This window comes from Lithobates pipiens, unplaced genomic scaffold, assembly GCF_037356315.1.
Source record: "Lithobates pipiens isolate NorthernLeopardFrog02 unplaced genomic scaffold, aLitPip1_a1.2 Scaffold_10, whole genome shotgun sequence".
NCBI lineage: Eukaryota > Metazoa > Chordata > Amphibia > Anura > Ranidae > Lithobates > Lithobates pipiens.
In genome coordinates, this window is record NW_027507686.1 from 208,892,950 (window position 1) to 208,912,565 (window position 19,616).

At 35.9% G+C, this 19,616-nt stretch overlaps 1 protein-coding gene across 3 annotated transcripts in view; it reads right to left on the reverse strand.

The window, feature by feature from the left end:
• WT1 (WT1 transcription factor) overlaps positions 1-19,616 on the reverse strand; it is a 101,522-nt gene that overhangs the window by 81,287 nt on the left and 619 nt on the right. For all 3 annotated transcript variants that reach the window (XM_077460895.1, XM_077460894.1, XM_077460893.1), the window contains exon 2: positions 399-521. In XM_077460895.1, the coding sequence (XP_077317021.1) occupies positions 399-521 (123 nt within the window). The remainder of the gene's footprint in view (positions 1-398; positions 522-19,616) is intronic.

Consider the following 19,616-nt stretch of genomic DNA (forward strand, 5'->3'; position numbering starts at 1 on the left):
TTTCTCGGCTCGTCGTACGTGTTGTATGTCACCACGTTCTTGACGTACGACATTTCCGACAACATTTGTGTGACCGTGTGTATGCAAGACAAGTTTGAGCCAACATCCTTTGGAAAAAAATCCAGGGTTTTGTTGTCGGAAAATCCAATTATGTGTACGGGGCATAAGGTTACTTTAGTTATAGACATTACATCTTCACCCAATACTGCTACATAAACTAAACTCTTCATCATCGGGAAGGAACAGTTATGTTGACCTCTTCCTACCCTCCATCATCAAGACCAGATTATTTACCACTAAATTACAAGCTCCGTTTAGAATTTCAGTAGTAACAATAGCTTGGCTTGGCAGAATTTTCGGTGGATGTCAATAGAGAATGACATATCTGCAAGACTTACCGAGAGAGGATTGCTGGGTAATGGGATCTTCATGTTTGAAGGAGTGGTTGGGGAATTGTGCCGTATGGTGAGATGGAGTATGACCATAACTTGGCGTTCCATCAAAAGCCACTGCGCTGTATCCTTTCAAAACAAGAGAGTAACATTGTTATTAAGGAATGCAAAGTGATGATGTTTCTTTTTTATTGAGAAGGCATGATCAACGTCTTTTTGTTTTATCCTGCAGTGTTTTATCAGTCATGACTATAGATTTATTAAAGTGCAAGTACAGCTAAGTTTTGGATAGAGTTGGGAAGAGTTAGAACCTCTATCAGATGTTATTGCTTACTGGGAAACCATTAAAAACATTTCCTCTCACGTTCCATCAATTTTTGGCTAAACATACCCTTTGGGGTTGATTTACTAAAACTTGAGAGTGCAAAATCTGGTGCAGCTGTACATGGTAGCCAGGGGCGTAACTATAGGGGGTGCAGCAGTCGCGACCGCAACCGGGCCCTGTGATGCAGGGGGCCCATGCAGCCCCCTGTACATATGGCCGGCAGCAGCATAGGCATCTAGCACACACTATTACATACCCCCTCCATATCCCCCTGGGGACAGGGACCCCTTCTCACCTGGGGGCGGTAACTTCATCTGCCCTGGAGAAAAGGACCTCATCTCTTCTGGGGACAGGGACCCCATCCTGCCTAGGGACAGTCCCCCAATGGGGCACCTAAAAATGTAAAAAAAAAAAAAAAAAAAAAAACTGCTGATACCAGTGGTGGAACTACAGGGCTCACAAAGGTCATACCTGTGACAACGCCCTGGAGTTCCACCGCCGGACTCGGAGGGAAGGGCCCTGGCTGGGGTTCAGGAGGGCCCTTCATGGTTTCTTGCATCGGGGCCCTGAAGGTTCTAGTTACGCCACTGATGGTAGCCAATCCGTTTCTAACTTCAGCTTGTTCAATTAAGCTTTGACAAAAAAAAACTGATAGCTAATTGGTTTCTATGCAGAGCTGTACCAGATTTTGCACTCTTCAGTTTTAATAAATCAACCCCTTTAAGTCCCCTTTCACACTTATTTAGCCTGAGCACGGCCATGCAATTTAGAGGCTTCTTTTTTAGCATTCATATGCAGTTTGTATGCATGACTTGTAATGCAGGAGCAGAATTGCGTGTGAACGGGAGTTCCCAAAAAATGCAAACATGCATTTTTTCAAGCATTTTTAAGGCACTCCCCTTAAAGTCTATGGGGCCAACAATGCACAATTTCACCAAAAAAGGTTATTTTTTTGAGTTATAGACGACACGCAATAAGTGACACAACACTCAGGTGGGAATGGCCCCATTGGGAATAATGAAATTTGTTGTCTCACTTTGGCAATTGCATAAAAATGCTCCCTCGGGTGTGGACAGGGCTAATAGTAGTTGGTTTACTAATAGTGTTTAAAATGTTCACTTTGCAAAGTAAATATCCACTTAGTTTAGTCCATAAGTTGTGCTCATCCAATCACATGCAAGTAAAAATAACGATATTTTTAATTCTCTCTCATATGATTGGTTATTTGAAGTGACCTACAGTGAGCTACACTTACCTGCTCTTTAAATGAACCAGCCTAACTGTATGATGATGATCTATACTGCAATTTTCTACTTTTTGTCTGAATATTATGAGCACATTCTACAATACAAGTACGAATACAACAAACCATTTACATTTACATCACCCCCTCCCCAGAGCTTACAGTCTCATTTCGGTTGAATGACTATACCTTCACAGAAAAGCAAATTTTGCTAGAAGTTTTACTGTGTGTTTTGGGGGTTAAAGGAAGAAACAATTATACCTGTAAAAACACAATGTAATCAGAGGGAATAAACACACTATGTACATACAGTGACGGAAAAAAGTATTTGATCCCCTGAATGATCAGTCTATAATTTTAATGGTAGGTTTATTTTAACAGAAAGAGACAGAATAACAACAAAAATATCCAGGAAAAATGCATTTAAAAAAAAGTTGTAAATTGATTTGCATTTTAATGAGTGAAATAAGTATATGACCCCTTTGCAAAACATGACTTAGTACCTTGAACCTTCAGCTCCCTCTGCATATTTTCTATATGATAAGGTCTGGAGACTGGCTAGGCCACTCAAAGACCTTGATGTGCTTTTTTCTTGAGCCACTCCTTTGTTGCCTTGGCCTTGTTTTTTGGATCATTGTCATGCTGGATAACCCACCCACGACCCATTTTTAATGCCCTGGCTGAGGGAAGGAGGTTCTCACCCAAGATTTGATCATACATGGCCCCACCTATCGTCCCTTTGATGCGGTGAAGTCGTCCTGTCCCCTTAGCAGAGAAAGACCCCCAAAGCATTAACTCCACCTCCATATTTGACGGTGAGGATGGTGTTCTTGGAGTCATACACAGCATTCCTCCTCCTCCAAACACAGTGAGTTGATGCCAAAGAGCTTGATTTTGGTCTCATCTGACCACAACACTTGCACCCAGTTCTCCTCTGAATCATTCAGATGTTCATTAGCAAACTTCAGACGGGCCTGTACATGTGCTTTCTTGAGCAGGAGGACCTTGTGCGCGCTGCAGGATTTCAGTCCTTAACAGCATCGTGTGTTACCAATTGTTTTCTTGGTGACTATGGTCCCAGCTGCCTTATGATCATTGAGAATATTCTCTGTGTACTTCTGGACTGATTGCTCATCATTCTCACGAACATGGAAACTCCACTAGGTGAGATCTTGCATGGAGCCCCAGACTGAGGCAGATGGACAGTTATTTTGTCTTTCTTCCATTTGCGAATAATCTCCCCAACTGTTGTCTCCCTCCCACCAAGCTGCTTGGAAATGGTCTTGTAGCCCATTCCAGCCTTGTGTAGGTCTACAATATGGTCCATAACATCCTTGGACAGCTCTTTGTTCTTGGCAATGGTGGAGGGATTCTAATATGATTGATTGCTTGCTTCTGTGGACAGGTGTCTTTTATACAGGTAACAAGCTGAGATTAGGAGCACTCCCTTTAAGGGAGTGCTCCTAATCTCAGCCTGTTACCTATATAGAAGACACCTGGGAGCCAGAAATCTTGCTGCTTGATAGGGGATTAAATATTTATTTCACTCATTAAAATGCAAATCAATTTATAATTTCTTTGAAATGCGTTTTTCTGAATATTTTTGTTGTTATTCTGTCTCACACTGATAAAATAACCCTACCATTAAAATTATAAACTGATCATTGCTTGGATCCTCTATGTAATGGCAGCTTACATATGTCCATCCTAATGCCTGGTACATGCCATGAGATTAAAAAGAAAAGGTTTATGCACTTGGCCAATAAATGTGATGAATGGCGGCAACCCAAAAATCTAAATAATAGATTGCTAAAAAAATGTGTAACTAAATGCACTATTCCTTTAAATTATAAATTGAAATTGGTGAAAACACCAGTGTGACTCCAAAAAGTGAAAAATGAATTGGTAAATATAAAAAAAATTGTGATATGCTTATAATGACAGTGCATCACAATCAAAGTCCATATGTTACTTCTGGTGATATATATGTATATGAAAAAAGTCCATGAGATGCCAAAATAAAGTGCTTATGGCTCAAAAAACTTCCACTTTAAAATTGTGCTCCAGTGATCCAAACATGCTCCTTTAAAAAAAAATACAGCCTCTTACCAGATAATATGGATCTCGGTTATAGAGATCTAACTAGCTTGTGTGCAATCTTGGCAAGGAAGCCCCGATGCTCATGAGTAGTTGTGATGATCTTGATGTTGGAAATGGGATCAAACACCTCCAAAGGAGAGGAGCTTTCCAGGAACGTGTGTAGATACAAGCAGGGAGAGCCCTCATAGTGTGTACCAGAATGGTAACTTTTATTAAAAAGATAAAATCCACTTACAATTGCATAAAAATGACAAGCGATGTGAACAAAAAGCCGGCAGTGGTATCACCCGAGCTCCGACCATGATGACATCCCACATATGCTCCGACTGTCGTGTTCCCCTAAAAATTTAGACTTTTCCAATCCTCCAATCCCTGAAGATGGCATTTTTTGGGAAACACAGTGGGCGGAGCATACGTGTGACGTCATCGCAGACGGAGCTCAGGTGACACTGCGGCAGGCTTTTGTGCACATCACTTCTCATTTTTATCCAAATGTAATTGGGTTTTAACTATTTAATAACTCATCATATCTACTCATCATATCTACTCTATCATAACTACTCCTGAGCATTGGGGCTTCCTTGTGCACATTTCACACAGGCTCGTTTGATCTCTGTATCCAAAAGCCATATTATCTGAGGCTGTCTTTTTTTAAAAGGAGCATGTTTGGATCACTGGAGCACAATTTTAAAGTGGACGTTTTTTGAGCACTAAGCATTTTATTTTGGCACCTTATGGACTTTGTTTCATATACATAAATATCATCAGAATTAATATATGAACTTTGATTGTGATGCATTGTCATTCTTAGCATATCACTAATTGTTTTTTTATTTACCAATTCATTTTCCACACGCAATGAGATTATCGGACGAATGATCAATGTTTTTTTTTGTTTTGTTTTTTCATGCTAGTCTGATATCGAAAATGAAGAGTTTACTAAGGTTACGAAAACTCTCATATGACAGAATAAAAATTCAAAAGTGATGTAATGTGTTGTAATGTATTTGTATTGTATTTCGTACGACAACTGTACTGATTGAATTACAATTGTACGATCTGGTATCGTAAGAGAAAAATTTTCGTGCTTGTCCCATCGGATAATTATGCATGAATTGTCGTGATCAGCTGTCGAAAGCTGTATACTAACAAGCAGATTATCGTATGATCGCTTCAAAAGCATTATTTTCGGTACGATTTTCTGATCGTGTGTACAGGCCATAACAGGTTCCACCTTCAGATCATTTGTTTATGCTTTAATTATGCCCTGCAGTGGTAGTTTTGTTCCTTGTTTGGTGATGATCAGTTAATGCCATATAGTAACTTTGCATCTATTACCTCTTGGATTGTTGGCTTTTTTCCAATGGTATGCAACTTGGCCTTGGAATTTCTGGTTGGCTTACTGAAGGAGTAGTCATGTACAAGGAAAAAAAAAAAAGAGGACCTTGGACATTAACAATCTCTACTCCTTTAATAAATCAGACCCATTGAATGTCAATTAGTAGATAGCAATAAAGAACCTAGGCCTTATGTGTTGTGATCTTTTTATATTTACAGTATGAAAGCAGCTCATACTGTTCTCTAACGGAATAGAGATGAGCTAAGGTTCAAGCCAAACTCAGTTGTCCATGGGAAGCTGTTAAATGTCATGTCAAACATTAGCAGACTGCTGGCCCAATCAGCTGCGGGCATGAAATTCCCCATCCCACAACTAAGGGGAAGGGATGCCTATGACATCATTGACCTCATATGGTCCCATGGCCGTATTTGCACATTGTCATTAAGCTATTGTGGACATGTGACCATATTAGTTCAATGATATCACCAGCATTCATACCCCTTTGTTACAACAAGGCATAGAATTCCACACCCGCAACTGGTTGGGCCAGCAGCCTGCCATCATGTGACAGTTTCTTGTAGGATTGGACAAAACTAAGTTCAGTCCAAAACTTAGCTCATCAATACAACTGAAAAGGCACAAAACCTCTAATGCCGCGTACACACGACCGGTCTATTCAATGAACTTGGTCCGGCGGACCTGAATCCGTCGGACAATTCGATCGTGTGTGGGCTCTAGTGGACTTTTTCTTCCCAAAAGTCCGGTGGACCTAGAAATAAAACTTGCTTCAAATCTTTCCGACGGACTCGAGTCCAGTCGAAAAATCTGGTCATCTGTGTGCTAGTCCGACGGACTAAAACCGAAGCTAGGACAGCTATTGGCTACTGGCTATGAACTTCCTTATTCTACGTCATCACGTTTGAATCCGTCGTACTTTTGGGGTCATCATGTGTGGCCAAGTCCATTCATTTGAAAGTCCGGCGGACCTCAGCTGCAAAGTCCGTCGAAAAGTCCGGACGTGTGTATTATACTTACACTTGGCCTTTCAAAGCACATATTTAAAGCAGAACTCCAGAATAATCAAATGTCTAAATATAAAAAGCATGTGTATTCTTTTTTGAACCTTGGTGTACTTTGTGTTTTGTTTTTTTCAGATCTCTGCAGTAATCCAGTGTGAAACTGCCTCTGTACATGAGCTTCCAGTAACAAAGACCAGTCATTGTTGCACTCTCTTCTTATGCAGAGTGACTGGTCTTGTATCCGCCCCTCTTGTATTTTTTTGCCTGTAGTGGGTGGACCTGTTGGGTTCCTCCCACAGCTTTGTTCTCTGCACAGGCTATGTACAGCACAATGATGATGTCAACATTACTTTTACAAGGTAACATCTGGATTTGCAAAGACAGTCAGTGCACACAAAATAGATTTCTATGCTTTGTGGCAACTGAGGAATATATTTAATGAAAATTGTTATGCCTGGGGTTCAGCTTTAAAAGAATACCCATTACTTGAGTTGCAATTTAAGAGGTATTTGGTTTATTTTTAACACCAAGTCAATACTAACGTTTCCACAGATCCCTTTATAATAAATGTAGCTCCTTATGTAATTACTCAGTATAGGATAAAATAGAAGTGTCATTTTTACAATGGTCCAGTGAGCCTATGTTCACTGCCCATCATTTTAAAAGCAACTTAAAATACAGATTTCTCCCTGCTGGATATTTGAGGCAAACACAATCAGCATACAAATATTCCAGTTTACAATTGGCCATAAACTCTTCTCTGGTGCAGAATGCATGAGCTTATTTCAATGAAATTTTATTGCAAGGAAGAATGTCAATACTTATGATTAGTCGTCAGCAGCAAACCAGGCCTGCTGGATTGAAATGGTATACAGTATACCTGTTGTATCACCTTCTTGTGAGCAAGGTCCTCCAAATACTCTTGTATTGAATTGTTTAGTAACTGTACTGTCACCTTTTATTTTCTAAAGCAATGTATATTAATAAATTATTATTATTATTATTATTATTATTATTAATAACAATAACAATAACAACTATAATAATAAAAATAATAATAATAATATGGACTTTAGAAGTGGATGAAAACAATCAACGTTGGTGGAAATCATCTATTTATTAATTATTATTATTATTATTCAGGATTTATATAGCGCCAACAGTTTGTGCAGCGTTTTACAATATGAGGGTAGACAGTATACTTACAATGCAAATCAATACAGGAGGGATTTCCAAGAATTACCATTTAAGATGACCCCTTGATACAAGATAACAGTTAATATTTATTAAACGTAATGGAATTAATGTAATAAAATAAAGAACAATATGCTCTGTAAAAAAAATATCAAGCAATCAAAATGTTTTCATTGCATACAGCCTTACCCCACTTTTAAGTACTCAATGAGGTTTATTTACTAAAGCTGAAAAGTGCAAAATCAGGCTCACTATTGCATAGAAACCAATGAGCTTCTAACCCCAGCTTGTTCAAATAAGCTTTGGTAATGAAACCTGGAAGCTCATTGGTTTCTATGCAGAAGTGAGCCTGATTTTGCACTTTCCAGCTTTAGTAAATAAACCCCATTGTGTACTTAAAAGTGGGGTATGCCTGTATATGACTGTTCTGCTTCAAGCTGAGTATGACTGCCATAATTTGCCCTCTCAGAAAAGCATTTTCTAATTTTGATACATAAAGATATCCTAGGGCTGATTTATTCAATTAGTATACACAGCTCACTAAGAAAAGTAAATGTTCTATGAATTCCTTGTTTATGATTGGGTATTCAACTTCTGGGTTCAATTTATTTCACTTTGCAGAGTAAACATTTTGTTAAGTGAACATCCTCTACTTCTTTAGTGGATCATTCCAAATATCAATGAGCTTTCACTCTGGAATATTTATAATAGGATGAAATAGAAATAACATGAAATCTCAGATTTAATGAAATTTATACAAAGAGAAATATGTTAGACTGCTGTTTATGATCTCTCTTACTGGAACTGCTAGTTATCTGACTGTCATGCTGATACAATCGCTTCAGTATTTTAAGTCAGTGACCTGGAATACTTTTGCATATCAGGCAGTTGCTTAACTTCAATTGCTGCAATACTTGTTCCAGGTTAGTGATTTAGAAATTATTAATGCCAGAGACAGCCAAGCACCTAGCATTTTACAATAGAGTTCAGCAATGGCAACTTATGTATTTCTCTTCTTTAACTTATATTATATTATAGTTGACAGTGTTACCATTAATATGAACTGACCAGGTCATATTCATCTCCAGGGAGCATTAAGTTTGTTAAGATTCAAAATACAGTATTGAGAATGTGAACTCAACTTTACCTTATTTACTAAATTCTTGAGAATGAACGTTAACAGTATTGTCTATTATAATGCACTGTTATCATTGGATTATTGTGCTGCTTTCTACAAATACTTTTTTATAACTAGGGAAAAATTTCACAGCAAAATGAATTGCAATTTTTGGGGGCGAATTCCCTTTCTTAATAAATGTGCCCCACATCTATACAAAGATATATAGGCATACCCCACTTTTAAGTACTCAATGGGGTTTATTTACTAAAGCTGGAAAGTGCAAAATCAGGCTCACTTCTTCATAGAAACCAATAAGCTTCTAACTCCAGCTTGTTCAATTGAGGGTTTGTAATAAAATCTGGAAGCACATTGGTTTCTATGCAGATTTGAGCCTGATTTTGCACTTTCCAAGTGTAGTAAATAAACCCCATTGTGTACTTAAAAGTGGGGTATGACTGTATACACCTTTATAAAAAATATATATATACTGTTATATCTTAATTTAAAAAGCCAATACAATTAGATTTTTGCACATAACATTATGTTTTTTATGTGTTTATATATATATATATATATATATATATATATATATATATATATATATATATATATATATATAAAAAGAGTTGACAGATGTTGTGTGTTTCATGGAGCAAATCGTAACTACTCTACTAACATTTGTCGATGAAACATCTGCAGATCTGCTAAAACAAATAAACATTACTGCAAAACAATTCTGAGAACATCTAACACATTTTAAATATTTTGTTTAACGTCATAACATAGTTACATTTACTGTAAACATTCTAATTGTTACTCTAATTTGTATTATTGTTTTACATGTTATTTTATATTCTAATTGTAATTATGAATAGATGTGGCTCCACCATTAAATTATTACTGTTAAGGTGTCCGTTTAGTAAAATTTGATAAGCTGAGATCAGGATGATCTCTGCTTATCTCAGAGCATTGCAGGTTTAATATACCGAGATCAGTGCTGGAGAACTATTTTTTCTCTTCTCATCTCAGTCCACAGAACGGCTGCATTGACTGCAACAGAAACGGCATGTTTAGTATACAGAGATGCCACTTTTTCTCTGTGCTTCTCTTTCAAGTTCTCCTTTCTGGCTTCTCCAGCCCAGAGGTGGAGATATCAGGAGATCTCTGCCAGAGAATAGCTTTTTCCTTCTCCCGTGGCCAGAAATGAAAGTAAAAACTTTCTTAACTGCAGTGAAAAATACACCAACAGCAGGTTACAAATACAATAACTATACAATTACACACAGAGATTATATATATATGTATATATATGTATATATATATATATGTATATATATCTCTCTCTCTATATATATATATATATATATATATATATATATATATACACACACACACAAACATATATACATATATTTATATGTGTATATATATATATATATATATATATATATATATATATATATATATCTGTGTGTATATATATTTATATTTGTGTGTGTATATATATTTTCAAAAAACTCACGAAACGGATCGTTCCTGGGATCAGAGTCACGGATTGGATCATTTTTCGGATCAGCAAATAATAATTGGCTGAGCATGACTGGGTATCGCTGAGTATGGCTGGGTATTACCGAGTATGGCTGGGTATTGGCAAGTATTGGCTGGGTATGGCAGAGTATTGCAGAGTATTGGCAGAGTATGGCAGGGTATTGGCACGGTATGGCAGTATTGGCAGGGTATGGCAGAGGATTGGCAGAGTATTGGCACGGTATTGGCGGAGTATTGGCACGGTATTGGCAGAGTATTGGCACGGTATTGGCACGGTATTGGTAGAGTATTGACACGGTATTGGCAGAGTATTGACACGGTATTGGCAGAGTATTGACACGGTATTGGCAGAGTATTGGCATGTTATTGGCAGGGTATTGCAGAGTATTGGCAGGGTATTGGCACGGTATGGCAGTATTGGCAGGGTATGGCAGAGTATTGACAGGGTATGGCAGAGTATTGGCACGGTATGGCAGAGTATTGGCAGAGTATTGGCACGTTATTGGCAGGGTATTGGCAGGGTATGGCAGTATTGGCAGGGTATGGCAGAGTATTGACAGGGTATGGCAGACTATTGGCATGGTATGGCAGAGTATTGGCAGAGTATTGGCACGTTATTGGCAGGGTATTGGCAGGGTATGGCAGTATTGGCAGGGTATGGCAGAGTATTGGCACGGTATTGGCGTAGTATTGGCACGGTATTGGCAGAGTATTGTCACGGTATTGGCAGAGTATTGGCACAGTATTGGCAGAGTATTGGCACGGTATTGGCATAGTATTGGCACGTTATTGGCAGGGCATGGCAGGGCATTGTAGAGTATTGGCAGGGTATTGGCACGGTATAGCACTATTGGCAGGGTATGGCAGAGTATTGACAGGGTATGGCAGACTATTGGCACGGTATTGGCAGGGAATTGCAGAGTATTGGCAGAGTATGGAGGGATGACTGTGACTGCAATTGTTACAGAGCAGCGCTGTGGACACTACAGATCCAGCCCACAGTTAGGGTTGCCACCTTTTCTTCAAGTCAAACCCGAACACTTTTGCGGCGCACAGCAATTTTTTTTATAGTATAAACTATATATATATATTTTGCTATTAAATAACATTTCTAATCATATGAAGTTAAGAACAAGAGCCCCCCCTTTACATCAGAGTCCACATAGTTCCCCTTTTACATCTGAACTCGCAGAGTTCCCTTTCACTGTAATAGGGGACTCTGCAGACTCTGATGTAAGGGAGAACTCTAACATAAGGGATGCTCTAGGAACCCTGATTTAAGGAGGGACCCTGAGAACTCTGATGTACGGAGAAGACTCTGATGTAAAGGGGAAACACTGTGGCCTCTGGTGTAAAGGAGAAATCTGATGTAAGGGGTGCTCTGAGAACCCTGATTTGCCTTAGTGTACTTACTCAGAGGCAGGAGAGAGAAGGGGGGAGACTTCAGTCACAGACAGGGATGGATGGTGAGCTCACTCACCACCTCTCATCCAGATGTATCTGAGGCTGCTGGACTTCAAATTTCTGGCCCCGACTTACTTTCCTATTCTGGGGCTCAGCACCAGGGATTGGAGTGTGGGCAGACACTCCTGTGTATGTTTGGGGGGGATTGTTAGTGCTGGCTTTGGGCAGTGTTAAAGAGTGTAACAGGCACTCTCAGCTTAGACAACTGCATGCAGCAACCCGGCTGGGAGGCCATAGTCCAGTTTAAATAATGTGTCCGGGTTTCAGGCAGTCTGAAACCCGAACGCATGATTCCAAACCCGAACTGTCCGGGTGAATCCATGACAGGTGGCAACCCTACCCACAGTGCTGCTTCTATCCGATCTCTCCCCTCCACTTTACAGAAGGGAGAGAGGAACCCACGTTTGTTTACAAGTGATCGCTCCATCATTTGACAGAGTGATCGAATCGTAAACGGCTGATGGGTGCACCAAGATAGCTGCCGCTCCAGAGCTAGGCCGAAGCCACGACCTTTCCTAAGGCCGAGACCGCGGATCGCTGCGTGTGCCGATCCGAACAGGGTGACCCATTCGAATCACGGATCAGTGACGATCTGTTGCACCCCTAATATATATATATATATATATATATATATATATATATATATATATATATATATATATATATATATATACATACAAACACACACACACACATACACTCACACAGATATACACATATATATAGGCATATATATAAAGGCAGTGTTGGGGCTACAGAAGTACAACTGATGCTGTAATTTTGACAGCTGCGCAGATGATGCATCGCTGATAACGCAAGGTGGCTGTAAAATTCAGAGCATCAGATGAGTCCAGTACACACTGCGTTTGCATAAGTGTATATGTTAATACGCCGGTATTATTTATTTTTTATATTTATTATTATTATGTATTTATTTATTATTATTTTAATTGTTAATTTAATATTTTTAATATTAATTAATATTAATATAAATGAATTATATAATATTAATTAATTCATATTTTTATTGTTATGCTTTTTTAAAATTACTTTGAACTATTTAATATATATATTTATTGTTTTTATATGAATGGTGCATATCTGCATGACAAATAGGGTACTATCATTTCAGAATACACCATTCGCATAAGTATGCACATATGTTATGTATTAATTAGAATGTTTTACAGTTATGGGGTGTCTGTTTATTGGGTAGGGGGATTATATCTTTATTATTAACTTAATATGTGCAGTGTATGTGGAGTGCTTCCTATTTCACTTTGGGATTCTGATACTGAAATCTCCTGAGCTATTGTGAGAAACAGAAGCCGTTCAGGGTTCTCAGAGCGTTTGTAGATCACTTCTATTCTCAGTGGGAGAAGTGATCTACATGATATACTAAACTGCCACATGGGTGAGAACAAATATCTCTGAGAAGAGCAGAGAACTCCAGAGATGTAAAATATCAAAATATACTAAACGGACACCTAAATCCGTTCAATCCTGACAGCAAATGCTCTATCTGAAAAGAATGGGTGCTTTAGCTATATTCATATATGTATTGTATCTGACGAGATGGGTAAATAAGCCAAACTTACTGTAAAAAGCTTGGGTCCATTTTTGTTTTTAGCAAAACAAAACAAGTTAAAAATAGCAGTACCCCACCGAATGGAAAATTACTTGTCAGAAAATAAACTTTCAATATGTATCCCAAACAAATGGAGTCAGCCCTTTCTGCAGCCCCTGACCATCCATCAAGTGGTGGGGAGACACTTTCATTAATTAGGGCCAGCGAAGGGAAAATATCCAAAACAAATGACAACAAAGCACTATCCTCTGTCCTCCTTGTCACCTATCTCACACCCTGCACTGTACAGTCTGGCCTGGAAAATGAGCTTGTCATTATTTAATTTACATTAGATTCTGAACACATTTTTTTTAAGCTATCTCTCAAGTTCCAAAATTAGATGGTATGAAAAGTTTGTTTCTAAAGTGTACAAGACTAGGCAATGCAATAGAAGGGGTTTATGGTGATATTAGCACTGTCCACTTTATATGTATCTCTTTCTCTCTCTCTCTCCATATATATATATATATATATATATATATATATATATATATATATATATATATATATATATATATATATATGTATATATATGTATATATATATATATATAGTGATATTAGCACTGTCCACTTTATATTGATGAATATCTATATTTATAGATATACATCACATATATATATATATATATGTATATATATATATATTAATATTTATAGATATTCATATATATATATATATATATATATATATATATATATATCAGATTTTTTTTAATAATGTAATTATGATAAAGAGGTGTGTGTGTCTGTGTGTGACACTTAACATTAGTAGAGGTTTTGGACACACATGTCCCATTTGTATTGCGTTCAAAAAAAAAGAATAAACATCGATGCAAAAATTAAAAATAAGTAAGGTTAATAATTAAATGGAAAAAAAAATCAATCAATCATATAAATGTATATAAATATATACATTGATAGATAGATCGCTAGATAGATAGATCGATCGATCGATCGATAGATAGATAGATAGATAGATAGATAGATAGATAGATAGATAGATAGATAGATAGATAGATAGCATTACTAGGGAGTTAAGAATCTTTACTCAACAAATGAGTGATTATTCACTTCAATTATCCGATTTTGTGAACAAGGAATTTTTGTTCATTTTAAACCCCCAACCATGTGCAGATGAAATAAGTCAAGTAATCAGGAATTTGCTTTTCATATTATTGGACAAGTAAAGTAAATATACACTTTATTTATTGAGTAAACATTCTCAACTAAGTAATGAGCCATATTTCTTCTCTCTATCGATCTATCTATCTATCTATCTATCTATCTATCTATCTATCTATCTATCTAATACCTTTACAGTATCGATCTATCTATCCAGCTATCTATGTATACACAATTCTAGCTATTTCTAGATATATAAATAAAATGATAGATAGATAGATAGATAGATAGATAGATAGATAGATAGATAGATAGATAGATAGATACGATTATAAAATATAGATAGAGGAGTGTGTGTATAGAGAGAAACTCAGTCTCACAAACAAAAAACTCTGAAGATCAGCAGAGTACTAATCATATATATTTGAAGAATAATGAGTACCCCCCCCCCCCCCCCATTTGTACAGGACTCCCCCAGCAGGAGATATAATAGGGGCTCCTTGTTAGTGTCCCATAGACAGCCAGGCTGTATACTGCACACATTTTAATCCAGATGATGCTTCTCATCTGTGACCTTGACAAGCCAATCCTCGGAGCAGAGCCATGATTTGGTCACTGTTCCAGGTCCCGCTTGACCCAAAGCTTTAGGAATCCGATAAGGCTCGCCAGTACTAAGGGGATCTTTTCATAGAAAGTTCTCTTTAATTAGTTTCTTATCGCCGCCTGGGCTGATTAGGACTTGTTGAAAAACATGAATGGTCCACAGCTGTCTGCACACAGGGGGTGGCTGCCCCCATGGCAAGGCAACAACTGGGCACACGTCTAAAGGAGACCTTCCCACCACTTGGCACAAGGGGGGATTGTGCCAGCAAGGTAACGCTTTTCCCACGATGCCCAAAGAGAAGAATGGAAGGTTTAACCTTGAGACTCTCCATCCTCACTGTGGACGATGACTCCCAGATATTTGTTAAAGGAGATTAGTACAGTACTGTCTTCAGACACCATGCTGTATAAGTTACATTGATTACAGGGGAGCTTTAATTATGTCATATTGCCATGATATCAACTACACAGACTGAGAGTGATTATTCAAAATTTTAGTATAACAATATCAATACATTTTAACGTATATGTATTTTTTTTTAGCTAACATATGTGTGTATGTATATATATATATATATATATATATATATATATATATATATATATATATATATATATATATATATATATATATATATATATATATATATATATATAATATTTTAATAATATATATTCTCAGCTCCTTTAGTAAAATAGCATATATATATATATATATATATATATATATATATATATATATATATATATATATATAGCTGTTTTAATAAAGGAGCTGAGAATCTGAGAATCTGCACACAATTGCATTGTGTGAACATTCACTTCAAGTATCCAATCTCCAATGCAGATGGAGTACATAAACAGGAATTTTATTTTCACAAGATTAGATAAGTGAAATTGTGTAATGATTCTCAACTTCTTTGTAAATTAGCCTCAGTACATCTTCATCTGCAATTCTCTTGTGGTAGATATTATTTGCATATCATAAATGTAAATTGTAGATTGATTATATACAGTAAACTCTGTATAAATTAGATAGATGTGTTATTTATAATGTGCATTCTATATCTTGTGTACATACTGTATTTACATTATACTTAATTTTAAATTTGAGATCAGATCATCTGTTTTGTCCTATACGTCATACCATTATATTATACTAATTCGTACGTTTCTGTATAGCACTTCAAAACATAAATAGCATAAAACTACAAAAATTACCGGTGTTTAACTAAATTGCATCCCAGTAATCCATATTGTAACCTTTTACCTTTTTTTTTTTTCTTCAATCCAGCATTTCAGAATAAATTATGTAATACAAATGTGTATTAACAGTTTTTTTTTTTAACAACGCTATTTTTACTCTTATACCAAATTACCGAATGGTAATTATTTTGACAACCGTAGAATGAAATTTACCTCATTGTGTTTTTTTTTCTTTGTTTTTATTACAAGCTGTACTAAGGTTTTTCAGATTTTTTTAATGAGCATATTTTATTGTTTTTTAAAGATTGGTGAATTCTTTTACTTGCTCTTATAAAAAAAAAAATGCTAATCTTAAAACTGACTTTACTATTGTATCCAATTCCCTAATATCTAAAAGAATAAAGCATGTTTTACTGTCAGTGATTACAGCTACTCTTGTAAAATTTATGGTAAGAAACTTACGTGCACTAGCAACTTCTATTGTGTGTGTGGGTAGATAGACAGATAGCATGTTACACATAAGAAAAAAGCCCCAGATCTACATACTAGGCTATTGAGGATTGAAAAAGATTGCAACTAAAAGTAACCCAAAAACCGTAATTTTTAATCAAAACAGAGTTTCTTTACAAATTTACAAATTCATTTTAATCCCCATGCATGTGAAAAAAATGAATTAAAAAAAAAAGATCAAAATTAGCCAGCAGGTGATTGCATTATTATGAACACAGCTTTACTTTATTTACTAAACCCAGTGAAAATACAACTTCCATTGATTTATTAGTTAAGTTAGTAAATACAATGAACCTGTGCTCACTTAATCCGGCGAGAGGGGAAATTTAAAAAAAAAATGCCTCAATAAGAACACCTTATTTACAAAACTTTTCTAAAATACCTTCTCTACTCCTAATTCAGCCTCCACAGGGAATAGAATGTATATTTGAAAGTTTATCATGTTATATTATAAAACAGAAGTGCATGCTGGTTCACTGCTGAAAAGCTAAAGGCTGGTTTAATAATCCATACAATCAGATCCAGATCACTGAGGGCTGATCAATGAGGAATTTGGATCGGTTGCTCCATACTACACTGTTTATGCATACTTCCTTATAGAACACTACTACTAGCATATTCATTAGGCCAGCAAACTCCATTAGTTAGCAGACCAGTCTGTGCGATCACACTGTACATGTGTGTATTGGGATTATGTAGGAGGTCTGCAGCCAGCAGTAATCCCTTTTTTTATAATCCATCATGCTGCCCTCCTTCCAACCCCCACCTCCCCTCATGTGCACTGTATTACTGTTTCCTCTTGAACTTGAACTTAAAGGGACTCTATAACCCCCCAAAAATCTGTCTATCTGTCAATTATCTACATATTTATCATTTATCATGTATCTCCAAAAACAATATATATATATATATATTGTTTTTGGAGATACATGATAAATATATATATATATATATATATATATATATATATATATATATATATATATATATATATATATATATATATATGTGTGTATCAGAGAAATAGCAGCCCAAAACCATCATGGGGTAGGGTGAAATTTACTATATGGGTCGAAAATATTCCAATAAGGGGTTCAGCATGCAGACTCAAACTTGCAGTGATTTTTGGTTTAAGATTGAAGAGAACACAAATTCACTGTATTCACTAAGCTATGTGAACAGTCTTTGCTCCATTGTAAATCATCCTCATTAGGAACTATTAATAAAGAGAGACACGCCCATAACAATCAGATTGTACAATCTGTGTACCAACCCCTTTAGATATACAAATAGTTATGCAGTTCAAGTGTCTGCCTTAACAATTCATTCCATTTATAACAAGTCATGTTATAGTTACTGTAAAGTTCTAAGGAGAATGCATACATTCAGATTGTAAGGTGTATGAGCACTTTATTATGTATATCTTAATGCTTCTCTGCTATATATCTGTGCAGCCTGTTGCTCTTTTAGCAATCTTTGAAAGAGACAAATTGACAGTTATCAGTGGGATTTCTGGACAGAAGATTAGCAATGCTTATATGCCACCTTAGTAAATATGACCTGTTCTTCTTAAGAGTTTGCAAAAATGTGAATACTATGAATATTGTTAAAACCACTATATAATACCAGTTCATAAATATAATTTTAGGACTCAATGTCCTTACATCTGCCTACAACTCAGTTGACTAAACACTAGCAGACATACCTTCCATACTGAAAACATGGCAGAACCGCCAAGCAAATCATGAAAAATACATAAAACATATGTCTTATATATTACTAATCATTTATATACATTAGTTACTAAATATTATCAATACTTCCTCTTTTTTATAAAAAATAAACCAAATTATGTACAAAGATTGCACAAGTTAGCCATGCTGACATTGCACATACAGATTAATTAAAATATAAATATCAGCAATAACTGAACAAAACCACTTTCCTCTGCACATATTAGAAAATTGTCCAACTGTCATTGTAGCATAATATGTAGAAATAACTGGAAATAACAGTACATTGCTCACGAGTGAAAGGTATATCAGCTGTTGACAATTTTAATACTGTTCTTTGCAATATTGCAATGCCACCAATTTACTTGGCACTAATATATATATATCCATAGAGTGAGTATATATAATTTTTAGCAGCATGTTCTATGTTCATAAGAAAAAAAACTATTGACAAGATTATATAAAGTATGTGTTTCATAGAAAAAAATATACATATTTCTCCCTAGAGTTATACTGTATAGATGGATAGATAGATAGCTATGTAATATATATATATATATATATATATATATATATATATATATATATATATACATTATGTATGTATGTATCTATCTATCTCTCTCTCTCTCTCTCTCTCTCTCTCTCTCTCTCTCTATATATATATATATATATATATACACCAAGGAAAACCTACCTATAGACACTATTATATTATTTTCAGCTGCATGTCATGGAATTTGATTATATATATATATATATATATATATATATATATATATATATATATATATATATATATATATATCCATATATACATTATGTATCTCTCTCTCTCTCTCTCTCTCTCTCTCTCTCTCTATATATATATATATATACATATATATATATATATATACACACCAAGGAGAACCTACCTATGGACACTGTTGTATCATTTTCAGCTGCATGTCATGGAATTTGATTATATATATATATATATATATATATATATATATATATATATATATATATAGTAAACTAATGTCATGATATGCTGCAGACTTTCTGGATGTGATATTATGGGATA